The sequence below is a fragment of the Nyctereutes procyonoides genome, unplaced genomic scaffold (genome assembly GCF_905146905.1).
Source record: "Nyctereutes procyonoides isolate TBG_1078 unplaced genomic scaffold, NYPRO_anot_genome, whole genome shotgun sequence".
In the NCBI taxonomy this organism is placed as follows: Eukaryota; Metazoa; Chordata; class Mammalia; order Carnivora; family Canidae; genus Nyctereutes; species Nyctereutes procyonoides.
Genome location: NW_026575047.1, coordinates 31,042,997 through 31,059,936, shown reverse-complemented (window position 1 = coordinate 31,059,936; position 16,940 = coordinate 31,042,997). Strand labels below are relative to the sequence as shown.

Below are 16,940 nucleotides of genomic sequence, written 5' to 3'. Positions count from 1 at the left end.
CCCACAGCATGGCCTGACACGCCCCCTCTTGCCGAGGCTTCGGCCATTCTGTGATCACACTAATCGCAGCCTCAGGGCCCAACCCCGCCCAGGCCCTGCTGTACCCCATCCCCCACATGAGGCAGACCACAGGGTCCCCACTGCCCCCAGAACCCAGACAGGAGAGCACAGGGAGCCGCGCGGCCGGGGACCCCCAGCTGAACCCTGCCCTCATGGGTGGCCACCCCCAAAAGGGGACCCTGCCCTGACTTGTCAGGCATGCCACAAAGCGGATGTGACCAGGGGCCTTGATCGAGAAGGGTCACTTCCTCTCATCCTCTAGGGCACCATGGCTGTGAGCCCTGTTAGGTTGGCTTCCTTCTCTGCCCACGCTGACCTCAGCCATCATCTCCTCGACCCCTCTCCTTGATACACGGGCCAAAATAATGGCTTCCCGAGGGCAGGGTCTCTGACCCCAGCACCCAGCACGAGGCTGACACTCGGGGGGGTCCCCAAAGTTGATTTATTGAGGGAAGGCTAGAGGCCGAGGGGCAGCAGGGCAGGGTCTGAGGAGCCCTCTGAGCCAGCCATGGCGAGCGTCCAAGGCTAGGCCACTCTGCCCTCGCCTAGTTTGGCTCCCAAAGGCGTGGTGGCCAATATGGCCCCTCCAAGGCCCTCCAGGTGATATGGGGCTGTCCCCACGAGACCACAGGCCTCCACACGTGTCCAGGTGAGGCAGCTCAGATGCGGCGGCAGGAGGGACAGCCAGTGGGGATGGGGCTTCAGGTGGCCTCAGACGAAGGTTGCATGGTGCGGGCTGGCCTTGAGCTTGGTAGGCCCAGCTGGGACGGGGCTCAGGCTGGGGAGCTCTGATGTCAGGGGCCCACTGGCCTGTGACCTCTGGGGACCTGTCCGCACCCTGGGAATGCTGCTGACTTGCCCGGGTGCCAAGCCAGCCACACGGTCCACGTCGATGATGGTGTTGACTGGGAGGCCTTGGCTGCCTCTGGCCCCGCCTCCTGTCACAAGGAGAAGAAAGAGACTGTCACCTGTCTGCCCTGCCCTGGGCTCTGGAGCCCTGCAAGCACCCAGGGCAGGAGACCACACCCCACCCTCATCACTCAGACACAAGTGATCTCTGTCCTTGGGTGCCCTGGGTCTGGGGGAGAGTGCCCGACCTCAAGCCTCCGGTTTGGCAAGCCCCCAGACCTTCCTGGGCCCCACCACCACCCAGAACAGCAGAGTGCTCTCAGCAGGTGGGCTGCACAGGGCAAGCAAGGCCCAGCCAAGGGGGCTTTGGGCAGGAGTCACAGAGGTTGGTGTAGGGTGACAGAAGGTGGGGGCCCTGGGTAGGGTCACCCATGCCCCTCAGAACCCCCACACAGTGGAAGCCACAGGCTCAGGAACAGATCTCAGCTACCTGCTGACCCACCCTATCCCAAGCTAGTATGGCCCTTGGTTCCTCCTGGTGGGGCTAGGCCAAGGGGTCCTCAGAGAGGTGGTAAGTGGGATGGGGTCCTTGGCCACGCCAGTAGACTGCAGGGGAGGTACCTGTGCCTAGGCTGGTGGGGGTGGTCCTGGGGGGTGGGTGCTGGGCCCTCAGGGAAAGATCTCTCCCCGGGCACTCCAGACCTCCACCTATAGGCCTCAGTGGGCACAGGCCCCAGCCTGTCTTCTGACTACCCTTCCCAGCCCTGGCCACCTGCTTGTCCTCCTGACTGTTGCCTCGGGGCTATGTCTTCACCCTCACAAACTCCTGAGTCAGGCACCCCCTGACACCTTCCCTTCCCATCACGCACACCTTGGGCCAAGTGCCCCTTCCCTCCACCCCAGCCACACTGCCTGCCCCTCTCACAGGCCATTCAGTGGTCAGCTGGGCATCTGGCTCCAAGTTCCATACCCACCCCCCTGCAGCCCCCTGGCCCAGAGGCCCTGGGCTGCCTGAAACTGTCTTGGAAGCTTCTAGACCCTGGGGAGGGCCATTGCCGTCGTGTCTCCCAGCAGGGCCCATGGTGGGCAGAAATGTGTCTTCCAGATGGAGTGTCCAGGGACCAGCTCAGGGTGGGCATGGTGTGCACTCAGCCCTCTCCCTGAACTCCCTGGCTCCCTAGAGTGGGTAGGAGCCCTGTCCTATTTGTAGGCCCATGGCCCACAGTGGACAGGCTGGAGGAGGAGTGCAGCCCTAGGGGCACTGGGTCCTGCCCAATGACGACCTGTCCCTAGGCCTCAGTTTCCCCAGCCTTGCTGGTGGAGGGGAAGACTGCTTCCTCCCTGGTTTCAAGACCTAGAAGAAGTGGGGGTGACCATGGAGGTAAGGAGTCTGGGCTGCTCCATGGCCCCAAAAGTGCCCCAACTCCACCACACCCCATGCCTCTGAAGGTGCCTCTACACGGCCTCCCCAGGCCAGTCTGGGCCTGCAGGCAGAGACAGGCACTCTGTTCGACAGTGGCCAGCCGACCTCTCAGCAGCCAGTCAAGGAGGTGGAAGGGTACCTGGCCTGCAGCAGGGCTGCTCAGGGCCTGACCCATCCAGGCAGGTCCATGGGTGGTGGAGCCATGTTGGGGAGGGGGTCCAGGAAAGGCTGCCTTCCCGAGGTCCACACGGCATGGCCCTTCAGGCGTATTGATGGCCGTCCTGCCAGGGCATACTGGGATCCACCCTGTCCCCCACGCATCACTGGGTCCCCACAGTCCCAAATGCCAGGCTGCAGGGCCCAGACATGGATGGGGTAGGGTTAGGCCTCGCCTGGGACACAGGATGTGCAGAGAGGCAGGGATTTGCCCTCTTAACCTCTGTACCTGTTTGGGGCACCTGTTTGAAGCACTGAAGGGCCGGTGACCCCACACAGGTTCCAGAGCCCAGGCTTCTCCCATCCAGCCCCACAAGGACCCCTGGGAAGACAGGGAGTTGAAGGGGCACTCAGGCCTTGGCCACGGGTCCCCTGGCTCCCAGGGGCTCAGTGGGCTCAGGATGGGGAGGAATGACTGCTTCTGAGGACAGGGTAGAGGGTCAGTCCATGGGCCAAGGATGTGAGCAACACAGGGAGGGTGGCTGCAGTCTGGGACCTTCCTGCCTGCCCTGTTCAGACTCGCTCTCCTGAATCAGTGGCAGCCCCAGACCTGTGACTCAGTGGCAGGACCCAGCCCTATGCAACAGGCATGTGTCACAGCCCCTGGGCCAGGGCCCGCCCCAGAGCGGCCGCCAGCCCAGCCTTCCGAAGCGCTCATCAGCACTTCCCCAGGGGCGGCCACTTCCCAAGGGAGCCTGGTTCTGCTCTACACGGTTCACTTAGGGTGAGGCTCGTTAAGGTCCTGTCTCAGGTCCCTAAAACACTCACACGCTATCCTGCCCAGTTTGGCTGCTCTGCTGGACCTTCCTTTTCCTGGGGCACCACAGACCCTGCCCCTTGGCTGGCCCTCTCCGAACATGAGCATGACTGTGCTGGGGCTTTCACTGCAATCTGGAACCCAGGGAGCCCCTCCTGCTCCTTGCCAGCTGTCTGTGGTCCATCCATCCCTGGGCCACCCCTGCATCTGGCCACTAGCATTCTCTGAGCCAACTGCCAGGTCTGCTCTGGTCATCAAGGGAGAATGGGATGGCAGGGCCAGGACCCCCCTGTCAGGGACAGCACAGTACAGGGCTACACTGGGGGGGACCAGGTCCCGGGGCATGGCCTGACCCCTTGGCCATCTCCAAGCTCTCCTTCAGGATCAACTCCAGCTGCCTGTCCCACGGCCATTCCTGACCAAGAGGAACCCTCCCTGTTATCCAGCTGCTTCGCTGTGACTTGTCCCTCATGCTCTGGACTATCTGTGAGGCCAAATCCTGGGTGTCCTTTCAGGCCATCCCGACATCTCTGTGAAGCCTCTGGCTGCCCTTGGGAAGCTCCTACAGCACAAGGAGGTGTATGTACCGCTGAACTAGAAAATTGGGGGAGAGGGGTGGGGACCAGGGACAGGGACCGGGACCCCAGAGTCTGCCCTTGGCCCCTGGCCCTTCCAAGGCCCTTCCTGACCTTGGGTACCCCATTCTGCATGCTTTCACAGAGGCTTCTTGGGTCCCCATGGGAAAGAACAGGGACAGCCCCAATCCAAGCCCTGGCTCCAGTCCATCAAATGTACAAGGGAGCTCTCCACTCGGATCCCCAGACCCACTGGGCTATGTCTGGACATGGCAGGGGGTGGAGGGGTTGTTTACTGGATTAAAACCCTTCATTAGTAAATCTGTACTGAGCACCTACTAGTGCCAGGACTACAGCAAAAGGCAGTACGCAGTGAGAGCAGGGGATGTCTTCAGGGAGAATGGGGACCGGGCAATCTCAGGGCGACGCCAGGTGCAGGCATGGATGTGGGGGAGGAGCCACAGGCAGGAGCCCCAGTGCTGGGGTCCAGAACAGCAGGGGACAACAAAGGTGGGGCTGGGTCACACTGTGGGCCAGTGAGCCTCAGAAGTCAGGTAGAGCAGGGACAGTGGGCAGCATACACAGAAAAGGTCGGGCACGGAGCGTGGCTGTGTAGGAGACACAGGCTGTAGACCTCAGCAGCTGGGAGGATGGGGTCTGGGGAGGGGGCCGGGCCAGCCCCGGGAAGCCTGTGGAGGCTCCCAGCCAGGCATCTAACGGGAGGTCTGCTCAGGTCTACTCCAGCAGAGCCGGGCCAGGGTGCCAGAACATGTGCTGTGGGCAAGAGGGCTCCCATCGAGGCCCCTGGCACCTATGTGTCCCTGAAAAAGCCAGCCACCTGTGTGTGTGCTATGGTTTGTACTGGGTAGGACTGGGTTGTCTCATCCAAGAAAGTAGGTGTATGCTCGGGGTGGGGACACCTTGGCCGCCTAGACGGATTGGCCAGGCATCTGCTGGAGAGAGAGGACACCTGAAAGGATGAGTGAAGATGTGGGGAAGGACAAGGGAGTAGGAGGTGAGGCCTGGGTTGGGGACACCTGCATGGCTGGCCCTGGAGGCCTCCCTGTGGCTATGGTCCTGGCTTCCCCATTATCTGGGGCCGAGCAGGTGTGACATGCCAGGGCTGTGGCCGGAGGCAGTGGGGAAAAGGGAGGGTGGGGATGGGGGCTGACCACTGAGCAGCTGGGTGCAGATGGGCTTCTAGGATTGCAGCCACACTGGGGGTGTGCGGTCTGGCTACCTTCACTGCCAAGGTCAAGGCTGTGGCCCCTCCAAGGGCTTGTGGCCTCTGCTTAAGGCTCCAGTTCCATTCCCATGGAAGCCACAGCACTAGGCCATAGCGACCCCCTCTGGGTGGGCTATGTGTGAGGGGCCAGGGGCCACACATGTCAGCTAGGAAGCCATCTGTGGGCTCCCAAGAGCCGCCACTCTGGAAACTGGGTGTGGCTTTGGGCATAGTTGGATGAGGTCTCCAAGAGGGGAAAACTGCCCTAGCCAGTGAGCAGTATCCCCTTGCATCTGAGCCCCCCCAGACCCTAGGCTGGAACAGCTGTGTGGGGACTCCTTCTAGGGAGCGGTGCATGGCCCTGCTGGCAGCTGTGCCCATGTGGCCCCCAAGGGGCCCCACAGTTGCTAAGGGCAGCTGGTTGGTGGGGTCCCCAGGAGCCTGGCCTCCTGAAAGGGCTAGGAGCAGCTCAACCAGGGACCCTGACCCACACCCACAACGCCAGTGTGGCCAGACCAGTGAGGAAGAAAGCCTGGCTCTTCCCAAGCCTGCCTGGAGCCTGGTGAGGGGTGGGGGCATGGGGCTCTCCTGGCCCTCTTTGGCCCATCCATCGCTCGGACAGAAGGGCAGTTGAGGAGAGATTTCTTTGAACCCTGCCTTTGGGGAAGGGCGCCATGTGACCCCTTGCAAAGACCTCTCCCAAATCCCACATGGTCAAGCCCTATATCCTGGGGTTCCTAGCCATTGACTCTTTACTCACAAGTGGAGCCCAGCCTCAGGTCTGACACCAAGCAAATGTTGGGCTGGGCTGAGGTAGGAGCTGCTGGGGCCACCAGTCAGCGGTGAATGTGACCCCTTCTGCTGCTCTGGACACGTTCATCAAACATTCAACTCAACAGATGTGTTCTGCTCACTAGGAAGCCAGTGCTCTATAGGGCATAATTCTTACACCCTCTCTGAGTACGTGGACATAGGCATCTTCTCACACAGTAGAGAGACCAGCACCACCCTGGGCATGGGCCATGTGCGGCCCACACTCGTAATTGGGACTCTTGCTCTGCTGGGACCTGAGGACACGTACCTCCCCAGTTGGTCCTTCCCAGGACGGGAAATGCCAGAGGGTGCCCACGAACTCCCGGCGTGTCTTTGGAACCCAAAGAGATAACGATGGAGAAAACAGGTGGCAATTAGGATCAGAGCAACCACAGGATTCAATTTAAGAGTGTACCTATGTATGGAAGGGGCTCTTTGCACTGGAGTTACTTCTTGGTCCACAAGTCCTTTTGAAAACCTCTATCCTCTGGCCCTGAGGTTGCTGATGAGCCTCTTTGTACATGGACACTGGGGGTGGCAGACCAGCGTGAGTGAGCAGTGTGATCCTCGGGAAGACACCCCTGTCACCTGGGGGCTGTCGGTGGTAGCCGCCCAACTAGCTGCATGGCCTGGATGTGACCATGAGCTGCAGAGCCCGAAGCCCAGGGATATCAGTTCACCGTGTTCCCTACCCTGAACCGATCCCCGGTGGCCACCATGTAGCTAAGAAATATTTCACAGCAACTGCTAGAATCAATGAGGGTAACTTTGGGGGAGACCTGCCTTCTAAACCCTGAGAAATAAAATTCAGTGCTAGGTACAGATGTGCTCCAGCCCCAGGGGTGTGAAAGATGTTCTTCCCTCGCTTGATGGAGGAATCTCAGGGGTGGGTTCCCTTTCATTGCAATGTGGAGGTGCCCGACACATAATGGGGCCAGTGATTCTCCCACACAGAGAACCACAAAGACCCCGCCAGAGGCCTCAGGCTGCCAGCCCTCGCCAAGTTGGGTCATGGTGTGTTGCGCAGAAGGACACTCAAGACCGAGGCCCTTCCCATCAAACAAGCTTGTCAGCTCCAGGAAGATGGGGGATGGGGGTGGGGGTCAGAGCCTATGGCCAGAGCCCCTCCCTCTCAGGACAGCAGAGAGCCAGGGGCCTGCTGGGGCGCTTGGGCTGACCATGGGACCAGTCTGGCTAGGAGGAGCCTGCCAGGGTGCAGGGAAGACCTACGCTCCTGCACAGCTGGTGCCAGCTGCCCTCCACGCTGACAGGCCAGAGACACCAGCATGCAGCAGGTGTGACATCCCCAAGGGAGAAGCCTGGGTTCACTTCCCAGGCTGATGGTCATTCTGTGGGAAAACAGCCCCCCAGGGGGTGAACCACATGGGCCAGACAGCCCGGTACAGCCCCAACTCAGGGCTGCCAGCCCCGAGGGCTCCAGGTTTGGAGGAACCAGCTACTGATCTCAGCCAGGCAGCCTTACTGACCACCACTTGACACCCAGAGTCTTCTCCCCTGGAGGTGACGGCACACAGGGGAGGCCTGACCACCAAGGCCATCGGTGTTCTCAGGGAGAGGAGGCCCCTTACCCATTTGGCCTCCATGTGGCCCAAGCAGGGTGCTGCATCTTCCCGTTCCTGTCCCAGGGTGGCCTCCCAGGGTCATTCAAGCCACCCCCTCACATTGCTCCCCATTACACAGCTGTGTGTGGGTACATGGCAAGTGCTCAAGAGTATCTCTTGAGTGAATGGCACATCTTTGAAAGCCACTATACTACGGCAGACCCATTGAAAGTGGAAAGAAATTTTCAAAAGAAAAAGAAGAGAGCTTTAAACCAGTCCGATGACATGATCCAGAGTTTATTACTCTTGGAAGCACACAGACTCAGAACACAGGTGGACCTGCATACAGGTGTCTACAAAGAGCAGAAAGGGAAAGTCAGCCACAGCGCAGACGTGCAAAAGCGCGACACACGGGAAGACCACGGCTTCTCCCGGTTTGAGTCCGTGTGCAGTCTCAGTGGGAAGGCACCAGGGGAGCCCGCCCACATGGCATGTGTGTTCCAAAGTGCCCAGCTATGTACATATGTACAGAACACATAGCAGCGATGGCTTCCCTGGCCCCCCGATCCTGGGGTGTACTCAGACTGCCATTGGCACCTTGGGCGGGGGCCTGAGCAAAGGTAGGCATTCATGTCATCCCCAACAGCAGACCACACGTCTGGTGGTCAGTGTCCGCGCATCACAGAGCACACAGAGGAGAAAGGATAGCCACCAGCGGTCTACCAAAGTGTCCACTGAAAAGGCTCCTTGTCTACAGCACAGGGACAGGACAGGGGACAGGGATGGGGGACAAGGGTGGGGACACAGGCACACGTCGTGACACTGGTTCAGAGCAGGGCAGAACTACTCCTGGAAGGCCAGGAGCCCTGCTTCCACCTGTGGCATCTGCAGCTCTTGGGCAGCTGGACCGTTCAGCCCCATTCCTATTAACCCGAGCATCCGTCTGGAGGAACGCCCAGGCCTACTCCAGGCCAGGGAACCCCAGGACTCCCTCTGGCTCCCTGGGAACCGAGCCACGGCCCAGCCCACATGGAACCAGACGCACCTGCAGTCTACTGGAATGGGGCCGGTGTGTGCAGCCCTCCCTCCCTATAGTGGACCCGGGGCCAGAGAGCACACTCGCTCTCTTCCAAACACACAGGACTTTACCAGTTGCTCAAGACAAATGCTATTTTTTTCAGTCTTGAGACTACAACACTAAAAATGCTAGCTATCCAAGTTTTAAGAATAGCACATACATTTTCAGAAAGTCCCCAGGCCTGGCTGGGAGGCCTCAGTGGACCCAGGAGGGAGGAAGAGGCTGGCAGGGGAGTGTCACTGTCTATGCAGGGGTGGACACCACCCACGTGCACCAGCCTTCCCAGAGCATTGCATGGCCTGAGCCCCTCCGTGACCTGTCCTGGCCACACGCAGAGGTGCTCCTTTCAGAAAATGCAGAGGGGGCCCACAGTGAATAGAACACCAGAGGTCACGTTGGAACCTTGACAGAGTGATTATTATAGGTAGAGGGGGACTTACCATAGCTGTTTCTTTTTTTTATTGGAAACTGAGTGGATAACACCAGGTGGACAGTGGAGTAGCAGAGAGTCAAAGGTGTGCAGGGGGGTCAAAGCCGGAGGTACCTGGTCTTGGAGGTCCGGCCGAGTCCTGCGGGGTGGGGGTTGGCGGCAGTAAAGTGCTGTTGGGGCTGCTCATGTCCCCCTCCCCTGTGAGCGTCAGGTCGGCCACATGTTCGCCCTCCAGGGTCTGGACACCCCCGGCCTCAGCTTCCTGTGTTGGGGGCGAGGGGGTCAGGGGGGCGCTGAACGGGGTGCTGTCAGCCGAGCTGGGGCTTGTTGCTGGGCTTTCGCGGAAGTCTTGGCCGGGCCCCCATGCCTCTTGGGGCTGGAGAGCCTTCTCCTTGCCGTTGCCCGTCAAGCTCCTCTTGCCAAAGCTCTTGGCCGCGCTCGGTGAGGAAAGGGCAAGCTCCATGGGGCCGGGAGGTAAGCGCAGAAACTCGGGTAGCACCAGGTCCTCCTTCCTCAGCAACCCGCGCTGGTCATCTGCTCTGTTGCTCTGAGCTTTGGAAATGAGCTCAAAAAACTCTAGTGGAAAAAACCCCACATCGAGTCTTAGAGAGTTTCCCACCTAGGCCAGCACAGCAAAAAGTTCACCATCTGGAAAGCTCATCCCACTGCCCTGAAGCTACAGGCTGCGGGGCCCCAGGTGCTCATACCTGGCACCCTCTCTACCCTCAGGGCTGCAGGGAAGGCCCTGCCCTGTGAAGTCCTAGGAAGCCCAGACTCGAATAGACCAGAACCCCTGCCTGGACATGGTGTGGGGATGGTTCGAGAAGCGTGTTCGTGGGCCGAACTCTGGCACGGGGTTTCTGATTACACTTGGAAACCCTTTGCTGGAGTCCTGGCTCCCTTCTGATGGTTACAGGGAGGCTAACTGAGGCACAAGGGAGCCTGCGGTACTCCAAGAGGGCAGCGAGTGAACACAGCGCCTCGCAGGGTCAGTGCCCCTGGCCAAGTGTGGTGCTGGTAGGGCCCCCAGCCCCCTCGCTGGCTCCCCCAGACCTCCTGTCTCCTTACCTGGGCTGACCAGCAGCCATAACTGCAGTTCACTGTTCAAAGTAGGAGTCTAAGCTGAGCTTTCTCTAGCATTTAAATTACACTCTTGGTGTTTGAAGGATGACAAGGACTTTAAAACCTCAAATCTTGTGACTCACTTCTGCCTCCATGGTGGCCAGCAATGGCCAGGGGAGGGGGTGAATAGGAAGGCCTCACAGGGAGCTAGCTGTGGGCCCGGCTGCCTGGGGAGCACTCCTTGCATCAAAAATTCAGGTCATGCTAACAGCTGTTAGTTTTGATTCTGCTCTTAGAAGCTTTCAGAAAAAAAAGAAGTTTCTGTAAGAGATCACCTCTCTGGGGGTCTCTCGGGGGGTCCTCCCCTGCAGGTCCAGGAATAAATCTGTCTCAGGGCCCCCGCCCTGCTGGTGAGGACCCTGACATGGGCCCCCTGACACTAACTGATCTTCATGTGAGCCAGGGAGAGGGGGCATGGGCAGACCCTTGGGGTCTGCTTGCTGCCCATCTCGAGGGCACTCCTGGCCTGGCCTGCAAGGGGCCCAATGCTCAGTCTGACAACTGAGAGGAGCGGCACAGACAGCCTCAGGCTGACCCAGGGGTAAGGGGCATGCTTGGTGTGACAGGGATTGCATCCTTCTGATGTCAACGGCTCAAAGAAAGTCCTAATGATCGCTCTGGAAAACTGACATCGCATTCACTAGAAAACGCGGAAGTTGTAAAAAGTACACATACCCTCTGCTTCGTCCAAATTAATTTTCTGATATTTTTTTTTCCCAATCTTTGCAATAGATTCTTCTCTCTTTGAAAGCCGGGGATCCCTAGCATTTTTTCCATTTTCTCCTTTTATTTTAATAGAATTAGACTTGCCTAGCGTTCTCTCCTCTCCCTGCATTAGAAGGAAAGTCAAAGTTCTGCTTACATGTCAGACACATGACAACACACAATCCATCAGTTAGAGACAAAAAGGACCTTTGAAATACAGATCACATTGACACAGATGTCCTGTGCCTTGCGGAAAAAACAATCACAGTGACACAAGTTATAAGAATAGGAACGTGTAAGGCACAACCACCCCCAACACAGCAAACGGGAAGCCAGCAGTTCATGGTTAGAGGGAGCCAGGCATCAGAAGGGGGACAGGGTGTGGGCCGGCTCTGAGCAGACAGCCGGTGGGCACTACGGGTGACAGAAGAGTGTGGGGGTCCCAGCCCACCCCGGCACTGCACCAGTCAGCGGCAAGGAAACTGTGCAGAGGGGGCAGAGGGGAATTACCGTAGCCGAGTGATTTCTGGAACTGGAATTTACAGCTATATTCTGTTTGGCTGGTGCACTTTTCTGTTTATCTGTGGATCCTAAACATAATGAAATACGCTTTGTAATGACAGTGAATTGAACATTCAGACATAACCACATTTATATTGTTTTTGAGAGAAAACTGTAGAGAAGCCCAAATATTAGAAATCTTGTATTAGATATGCACATACAGGCCAGAGCCCTGGTGCAGGACAAGAAGACAAAAGATCGCCCTCCCCCAGCTGCTGCATCTGGGGCAGGAGACGCTGTGTGGAGCGGTGCAAGAGGCATGCCGGTCCTACACCGCAGTTATGGGGACCTTCTGGAGGCATGGCAAAAGAAAAGCTCATTTCAGATTCTATCTGGCAAGAATATTCTTTAGAAAGCAGAAGAGTCTCAGACTTAGAATATATGTTTTCAAATATGACTGTTGCTCCAAGTCAGGGCTGCAGACTAGCCTCTGCTGACACCAGCCACACAAAAACCACATGTCCAGGCCAGAACCAAGAAGAAGAATAACAGCACTCTTGCCTATACACAGCTTTACAAACACACTGAAGTACCTGCCTGAGGTGCCATGCTCAGACTCACCTGTGCACAAACAGGCCAGAGGGAAGCCATGCCCTGCTCAGGCCACTCACCCTGCCGGCCCCAGTTACCAGGTCCCAGAAAGAGAGCACAGCATTCTATTTTTTTTAAAAGATTTTATTTATTTATTCATGAGAGAGAGAGAGAGAGAGAGAGAGAGAGAGAGAGAGGCAGAGACACAGGCAGAGGGAGAAGCAGGCTCCATGCAGGGAGCCTGATGGGGGACTTGATCCCGGGTCTCCAGGATCACGCACTGGGCTGAAGGTGGCACTAAACCACTGAGCCACCGGGGCTGCCCAAAAGCATTCTAGAACCAAGGGTGGGCCCAGGAAGACTTCTCCTCTGCAACAGGGGGGCAGAGGGGCAGGGACTGGAACCCTGAAGGCATCCACCGGGACAGAGAGAAGTGAGCCCAGCTATGCTGAGGAGCAGAGCCAGTCCTTGCTGGGTGGAAGACCAGGAAAGGGAAGAAACAGCCCAAAGCTGCACCCAGCCGTTCTTTACAAAGTATCTCCTGGCCAGGGTACTCAGTAGGTGGTTCCAGAAAGCCCTCTCCAGGGGACCCACTTCCTACTGCCCTCCACCTAGAAGGGGGTGGGGTGTTCTGAGGAGGAGCATGGGCTCTCAAGGCATCAGAGTGAAGCATGGGGGACTGACTGCTGGCCCCAAGGTTGGCACCTGGCAGTGGGCACCTCAGAGTCCCCAGGGGAGGTCTGTCATGGCAGAGGCAGCAGGATGGAAAAGGCTCTGTAAACCTCCCAATTTTCCCCACAAGAAGTAGTGGGGATGTGCCAGCACCCAGTCCACTGCCTCCTCTACTGCAGGGCCTGTGTCCCTTATGTAGGACATCCTGAGGCCCCTCAGAAGGGAGCACTCTCTGGCCAAAGCCCTGGACACAGGGAGTGTTGGAACCTCAGAGCAATCCTACCCTGGGGGGAGGGGGGTGTCCAGCAGGCCCATCGTCCCTTGTTACAGCTGAGAGGACACTGCCCCCCTTGTCAGCAGGCATGTGGCTCCTGGAGTGAGGCCCCTGAGCTCTTGGTCCTGCTGCCTCCTGCCCACAGTCAGGCCTGGATCAGGCTGGGCCCCTCAGACACCCAGCTGGGGTTGAGTTATGCCATGGCAGGGGTTCTCCAGGCCCCATAAGACCCTAAATGAAACCAGGGGGGTTAGCAGGGCTGGGGGCTTCCAGGAGGCAGAACAAAGCGGACCCCAGCAGGCCAGGGCAACCAGTGGAAGCCTCAGGGCCTCACTCACCTTTTGCCCTGGAAGGCTCCTTCTCCTCCAAGATGACCCTCTGCCCATCCAGACTTGATATGGGGGCGCCAAGGTCCAGGGGCTCCTTCTCTCCACTCTAGAGACAGAGATGGTACATTGAGTAACTCAGTGCTCTTGTCACTCGGCCGGCTGGCCGAGCAGATTTGCAAATGGCAGGAATATTGAAGGGGTTTCTAGTGCTGTTTCTCATTCTGGTTTCCCTGGACCAAAACCGCATCTCAACTATCACCCAGAGCCTGCTGGGAGTGATCAAGATATAGACGGACAACAGGACTCCCCTCGAGTGAAGCTCTTCCCCACAGGGCTTCAGCATGGCCTCTGGTTCCACATGCTCCCATCTGCAGAGCATCAGAGGCAAGCAGGCCTCTATGAGCTTGTTTGTCTGTGCAGGGAGCATAGCCACGCTCCCCCCACAAGACACTCACCAGCCTGGCCACCAGCTCGTTCAGCTGCAGGCCATACTTGGCTACCACGGGCCGCAGTACTTCTGTGACGGGCTTGGTCGGCTTGGCCTTCAGTCCCACTGACCGGTTAATTGGAACTAGATCCAGCCTGGTTGGAGGGGGAGAGACATGACATATTTGCTGCAAATATAAACTTAGCTATTCCTCCCTGTGGGCACAACCATATAGTACCACAGGCCACCCTTGGCACCGTGGGGTCAGCAGGTCAGTGCCAGGCTGTGGCTGTGGAACAGCTTCAGCACTAGAAGGAAGCCACAGGGGGCTTCGCTAAGGTTCCTGGTGGGCCATCACATGCAGCAGACGGGCCGCTCCTGGCAGATGGCCAGCACTCTGCCATCTCGCCTGTGCATCCCAGAGTGCGGCCCTATGGTAGCCACGACACAGGACAGCGAGTGATCCCCTGGCCCCATGGGTTCCTGGGGCCTCCCTGTGGCCGCTGCCACCCCCCAGGCACCAGCCTTCCTTTCCCCGACCAGGCTGCAGGGCTCACGGGGACATCCCCAGACACCTCACGACACAGCCATGGCAGTTTTCATACCGAAACAAAGTCCGCTTTTCTAGCCGCAGGTCCCGAGACTCCAAGATGCTACTGTCTTGATGCAGCACCAGAGGCTTTGCAACCCATGAAGAAAACAGAGACTGACATCAGAGGGCAGATGAGATCCCTGAAGTGCTCCCCAACCGCTGTGGGATGCACAGCTCCACCAAGCAAAGGAGCAGCTTCAGAAACAGCCACCCAGAGGAGGCCACGCTGCAGACAAGCTAACATTAGCGTGCCGAGAGCCCCTTGCACGGGCTCTTGGGCTATTGGGCTCTCAGGGTCGGCCTCCAGCGGCAGAGCACAGTCAGACTGAGGGCCTGCTCCAGGCAACAGACTCAGGTGACTGGGCAGGTTTAGTTCACAGGACAAACAGACCCGCCATCCCACCACCCCAGCCCAGGTGCAGGATCCCCCATGGGAAGGGCAGCCCCGTACCTTGTCCCCGCCCACCAGGAAGAGGTCTACGGCAGCCCCGTTGATGCCATGTCGCTCGCAGAGCCCAGCCAGGACCTCCTTGATGGATAAGCCTGCCTTGACGACCACCATGCAGGACGTCCCATCGGGGAGCTGGATGCAGCAGTGCTTGGCGGCCTTGTCCCGCTCTGGCATCAAGGTCCTACAGGCATCCGACTGGGAAGCCGGGAGACCAGTGTTATGGGCAGGTGTGCAGGGCTGCCCCAAGAAGGGTTCTCACTAGCCTGCATGTGCTCAGGGAGATCATACAGTGTGTCTCCCTGTCCTACACGGAGCTCTGTAAATGCAGAAAGGCTGCTGTGTACAAAAAGCCAACAAAGTTGCTGGGGCTTCTACAGAAACACAGGAGAGAAGACAGGTCTCTCTGTATCTCCGGTCTTTTCCTCTACTCTCTCATCAAACCATTTCCCACGGTCATATTTCGTGAGCTTTTCGGTAAGAATAGGAGGGGCCCTTCCCATGTTGTTTTCAGGGGTCTTGTCTTAGCCTCCCTGAGCTGGAAGCAGAGGGAGTCATTCTGTGGAACCCACTCTCCTGCCTCTCCCCTGCAGCACTGGGGGCCCACCAGGCCGGCTGGCTCGCCCTTAGAGGGCCTGAGGCCCAACCCAGTCTGGGATGCCCTTCCGCTGCTTGTCCTCATCTTCCTGGCTCTTCCCACCAGAACTTCCAGGACTAGAGGTCTCTCTGAGAGGCCTGAGGGACACAGGCTGGGAGACAGCAAGTCAGCCTGAGGGACACAGGCTGGGAGAGGGAGCGGGGAGCTCAGACAAAGGTCAGGAGGCAGGAACATCACCTGAGGGGTAAAGACCCCTGGCGGGGCAGCAGCTATTGGGTCAAGAGAAAGCTGTGAGGGGTGGGGTTTTGTTGTTTTCGACCATTCTGAACTTTACTCAGTGCTCAGGATGGCGAGTGTAGGGAGGGCAGGGCAGCGATCCTCCTTAGCTGCTGGCAGAGGGGCCACCCTGACAGCACCAGGGACAGGCTGAGGCCTCAGGTGCCCTTTCTGCCCAGAGGATGCGCAACAACTCTGTCTGGGTGAGGACACGGCCCAAGTTCACCTGCCCCCGTCCCAAGGCCTCTCAGCTGCCAAGTACTCAGCAGTGAGATGCACCTGCAGGATAGGGGAAGGTGGACAGGGAGACAAGTAGGCAGTGGCTCTGGAGCACCTGTGATCAGATCGTCCACATTATTCGCGGACTACAGCAGAGCACAGGAAACTGCTATTTAGTGCTTTGTCCCAGCACCAGGACCCCAGCCCAGACATGGGGGCTCCTGGGCAGGTAGGGCACCAACCAAGGGGCCAGCCAGGGCTCCATGTGTGCAGCACCCCTCAGGGTCTCTCCAGGACATCTCCCGTGGTCTCTGATTTACGACAGCAGCCACTGGCTGCAGACGGGGCCCCACATGTCCTCATGTGCAGCTTGCCCTGGATGGTGCTTCCCTGTCACCATCTCCTCCTGACGGTCTAGAATTCTCTGCCACCCCAACAGCATTCCGGAAAACACAGTTTGTAGGTGGTAGGCTGATTATAAGATGGCCCCAACTATTCCCTTCCCATGGACAACAAAGATACAGGAATAAAGGGTCTTTGTTTTAAGCCAGAGTTTTGGGGTGGTTGGGCCAGCAGCAACAGCGAACTGACACATAGTTAAACCCCTCCAGCTTTTAACTGTTACACAGCATAACTGAAGAAGGGATAATATGCTACATTGTCACTGGACAATGACAAGTGACTAGGATGTTGTTCAAGGAGGGTTTCCAAACCCTATCAGACTGACAGCTGACAGCCCGCAGGCCCCCCAGCGCCGCCCCCTCCCACCCCCAACTAGAGATTGGGGCCTTGTGGGCAGGACACGAGGGGAGGTGGAGCCCCTGCCTCGGACAGGCCCCTGCCAGCAGAAACACAAACACAGGAAGGTTTGCCTTAATGGGCTATTCCAACTGTGACACAAACACAAAGCACCTGGCTTCAGAGCCTTCTGTTTGCTCTTAGCAGGAGTTCAAAACATGGCAACTGAATGAGAGCAATAAGACATCCACAGTAAATTCAGAAATATCTTCAGCACTCAAGGAGCAGCCCTCCCCCATCTGCCAAATGTGTCCCTATGCGGCCAAGAGTGCCGGGCTGGCAGGCGCCCCGGCCGGAGCCCTGCTCCCCACGTCCAACACACACTTTCATTGGGCTTTGTAAGTGTGGGCTCTGCGTGACTCAACACTGAGGGGGGTTTCATCAGTCTGCTGTGGCCTTT

General features: G+C 58.2%; 1 protein-coding gene across 4 annotated transcripts in view; it reads right to left on the bottom strand.

Annotated features, from left to right (window-relative positions):
• Positions 1–488: 488 nt before the first annotated feature.
• RGS12 (regulator of G protein signaling 12) overlaps positions 489–16,940 on the bottom strand; it is a 118,688-nt gene continuing 102,236 nt past the window's right edge. For 2 of the 4 annotated variants that reach the window (XM_055326863.1, XM_055326866.1), the window contains exons 11-19: positions 14,653–14,847; positions 14,215–14,288; positions 13,638–13,764; positions 13,192–13,288; positions 11,326–11,405; positions 10,786–10,939; positions 9,103–9,564; positions 6,187–6,249; positions 489–998 (exon numbers count right to left, since the gene is read on the bottom strand). In XM_055326863.1, coding sequence (XP_055182838.1) covers positions 772–998; positions 6,187–6,249; positions 9,103–9,564; positions 10,786–10,939; positions 11,326–11,405; positions 13,192–13,288; positions 13,638–13,764; positions 14,215–14,288; positions 14,653–14,847 — 1,479 coding nt within the window. In that variant the 3' untranslated portion in view covers positions 489–771. Of the gene's footprint in view, positions 999–6,186; positions 6,250–9,102; positions 9,565–10,785; positions 10,940–11,325; positions 11,406–13,191; positions 13,289–13,637; positions 13,765–14,214; positions 14,289–14,652; positions 14,848–16,940 lie in introns of those variants that run through there. The other 2 variants (XM_055326865.1, XM_055326867.1) reach the window with 2 other exon arrangements.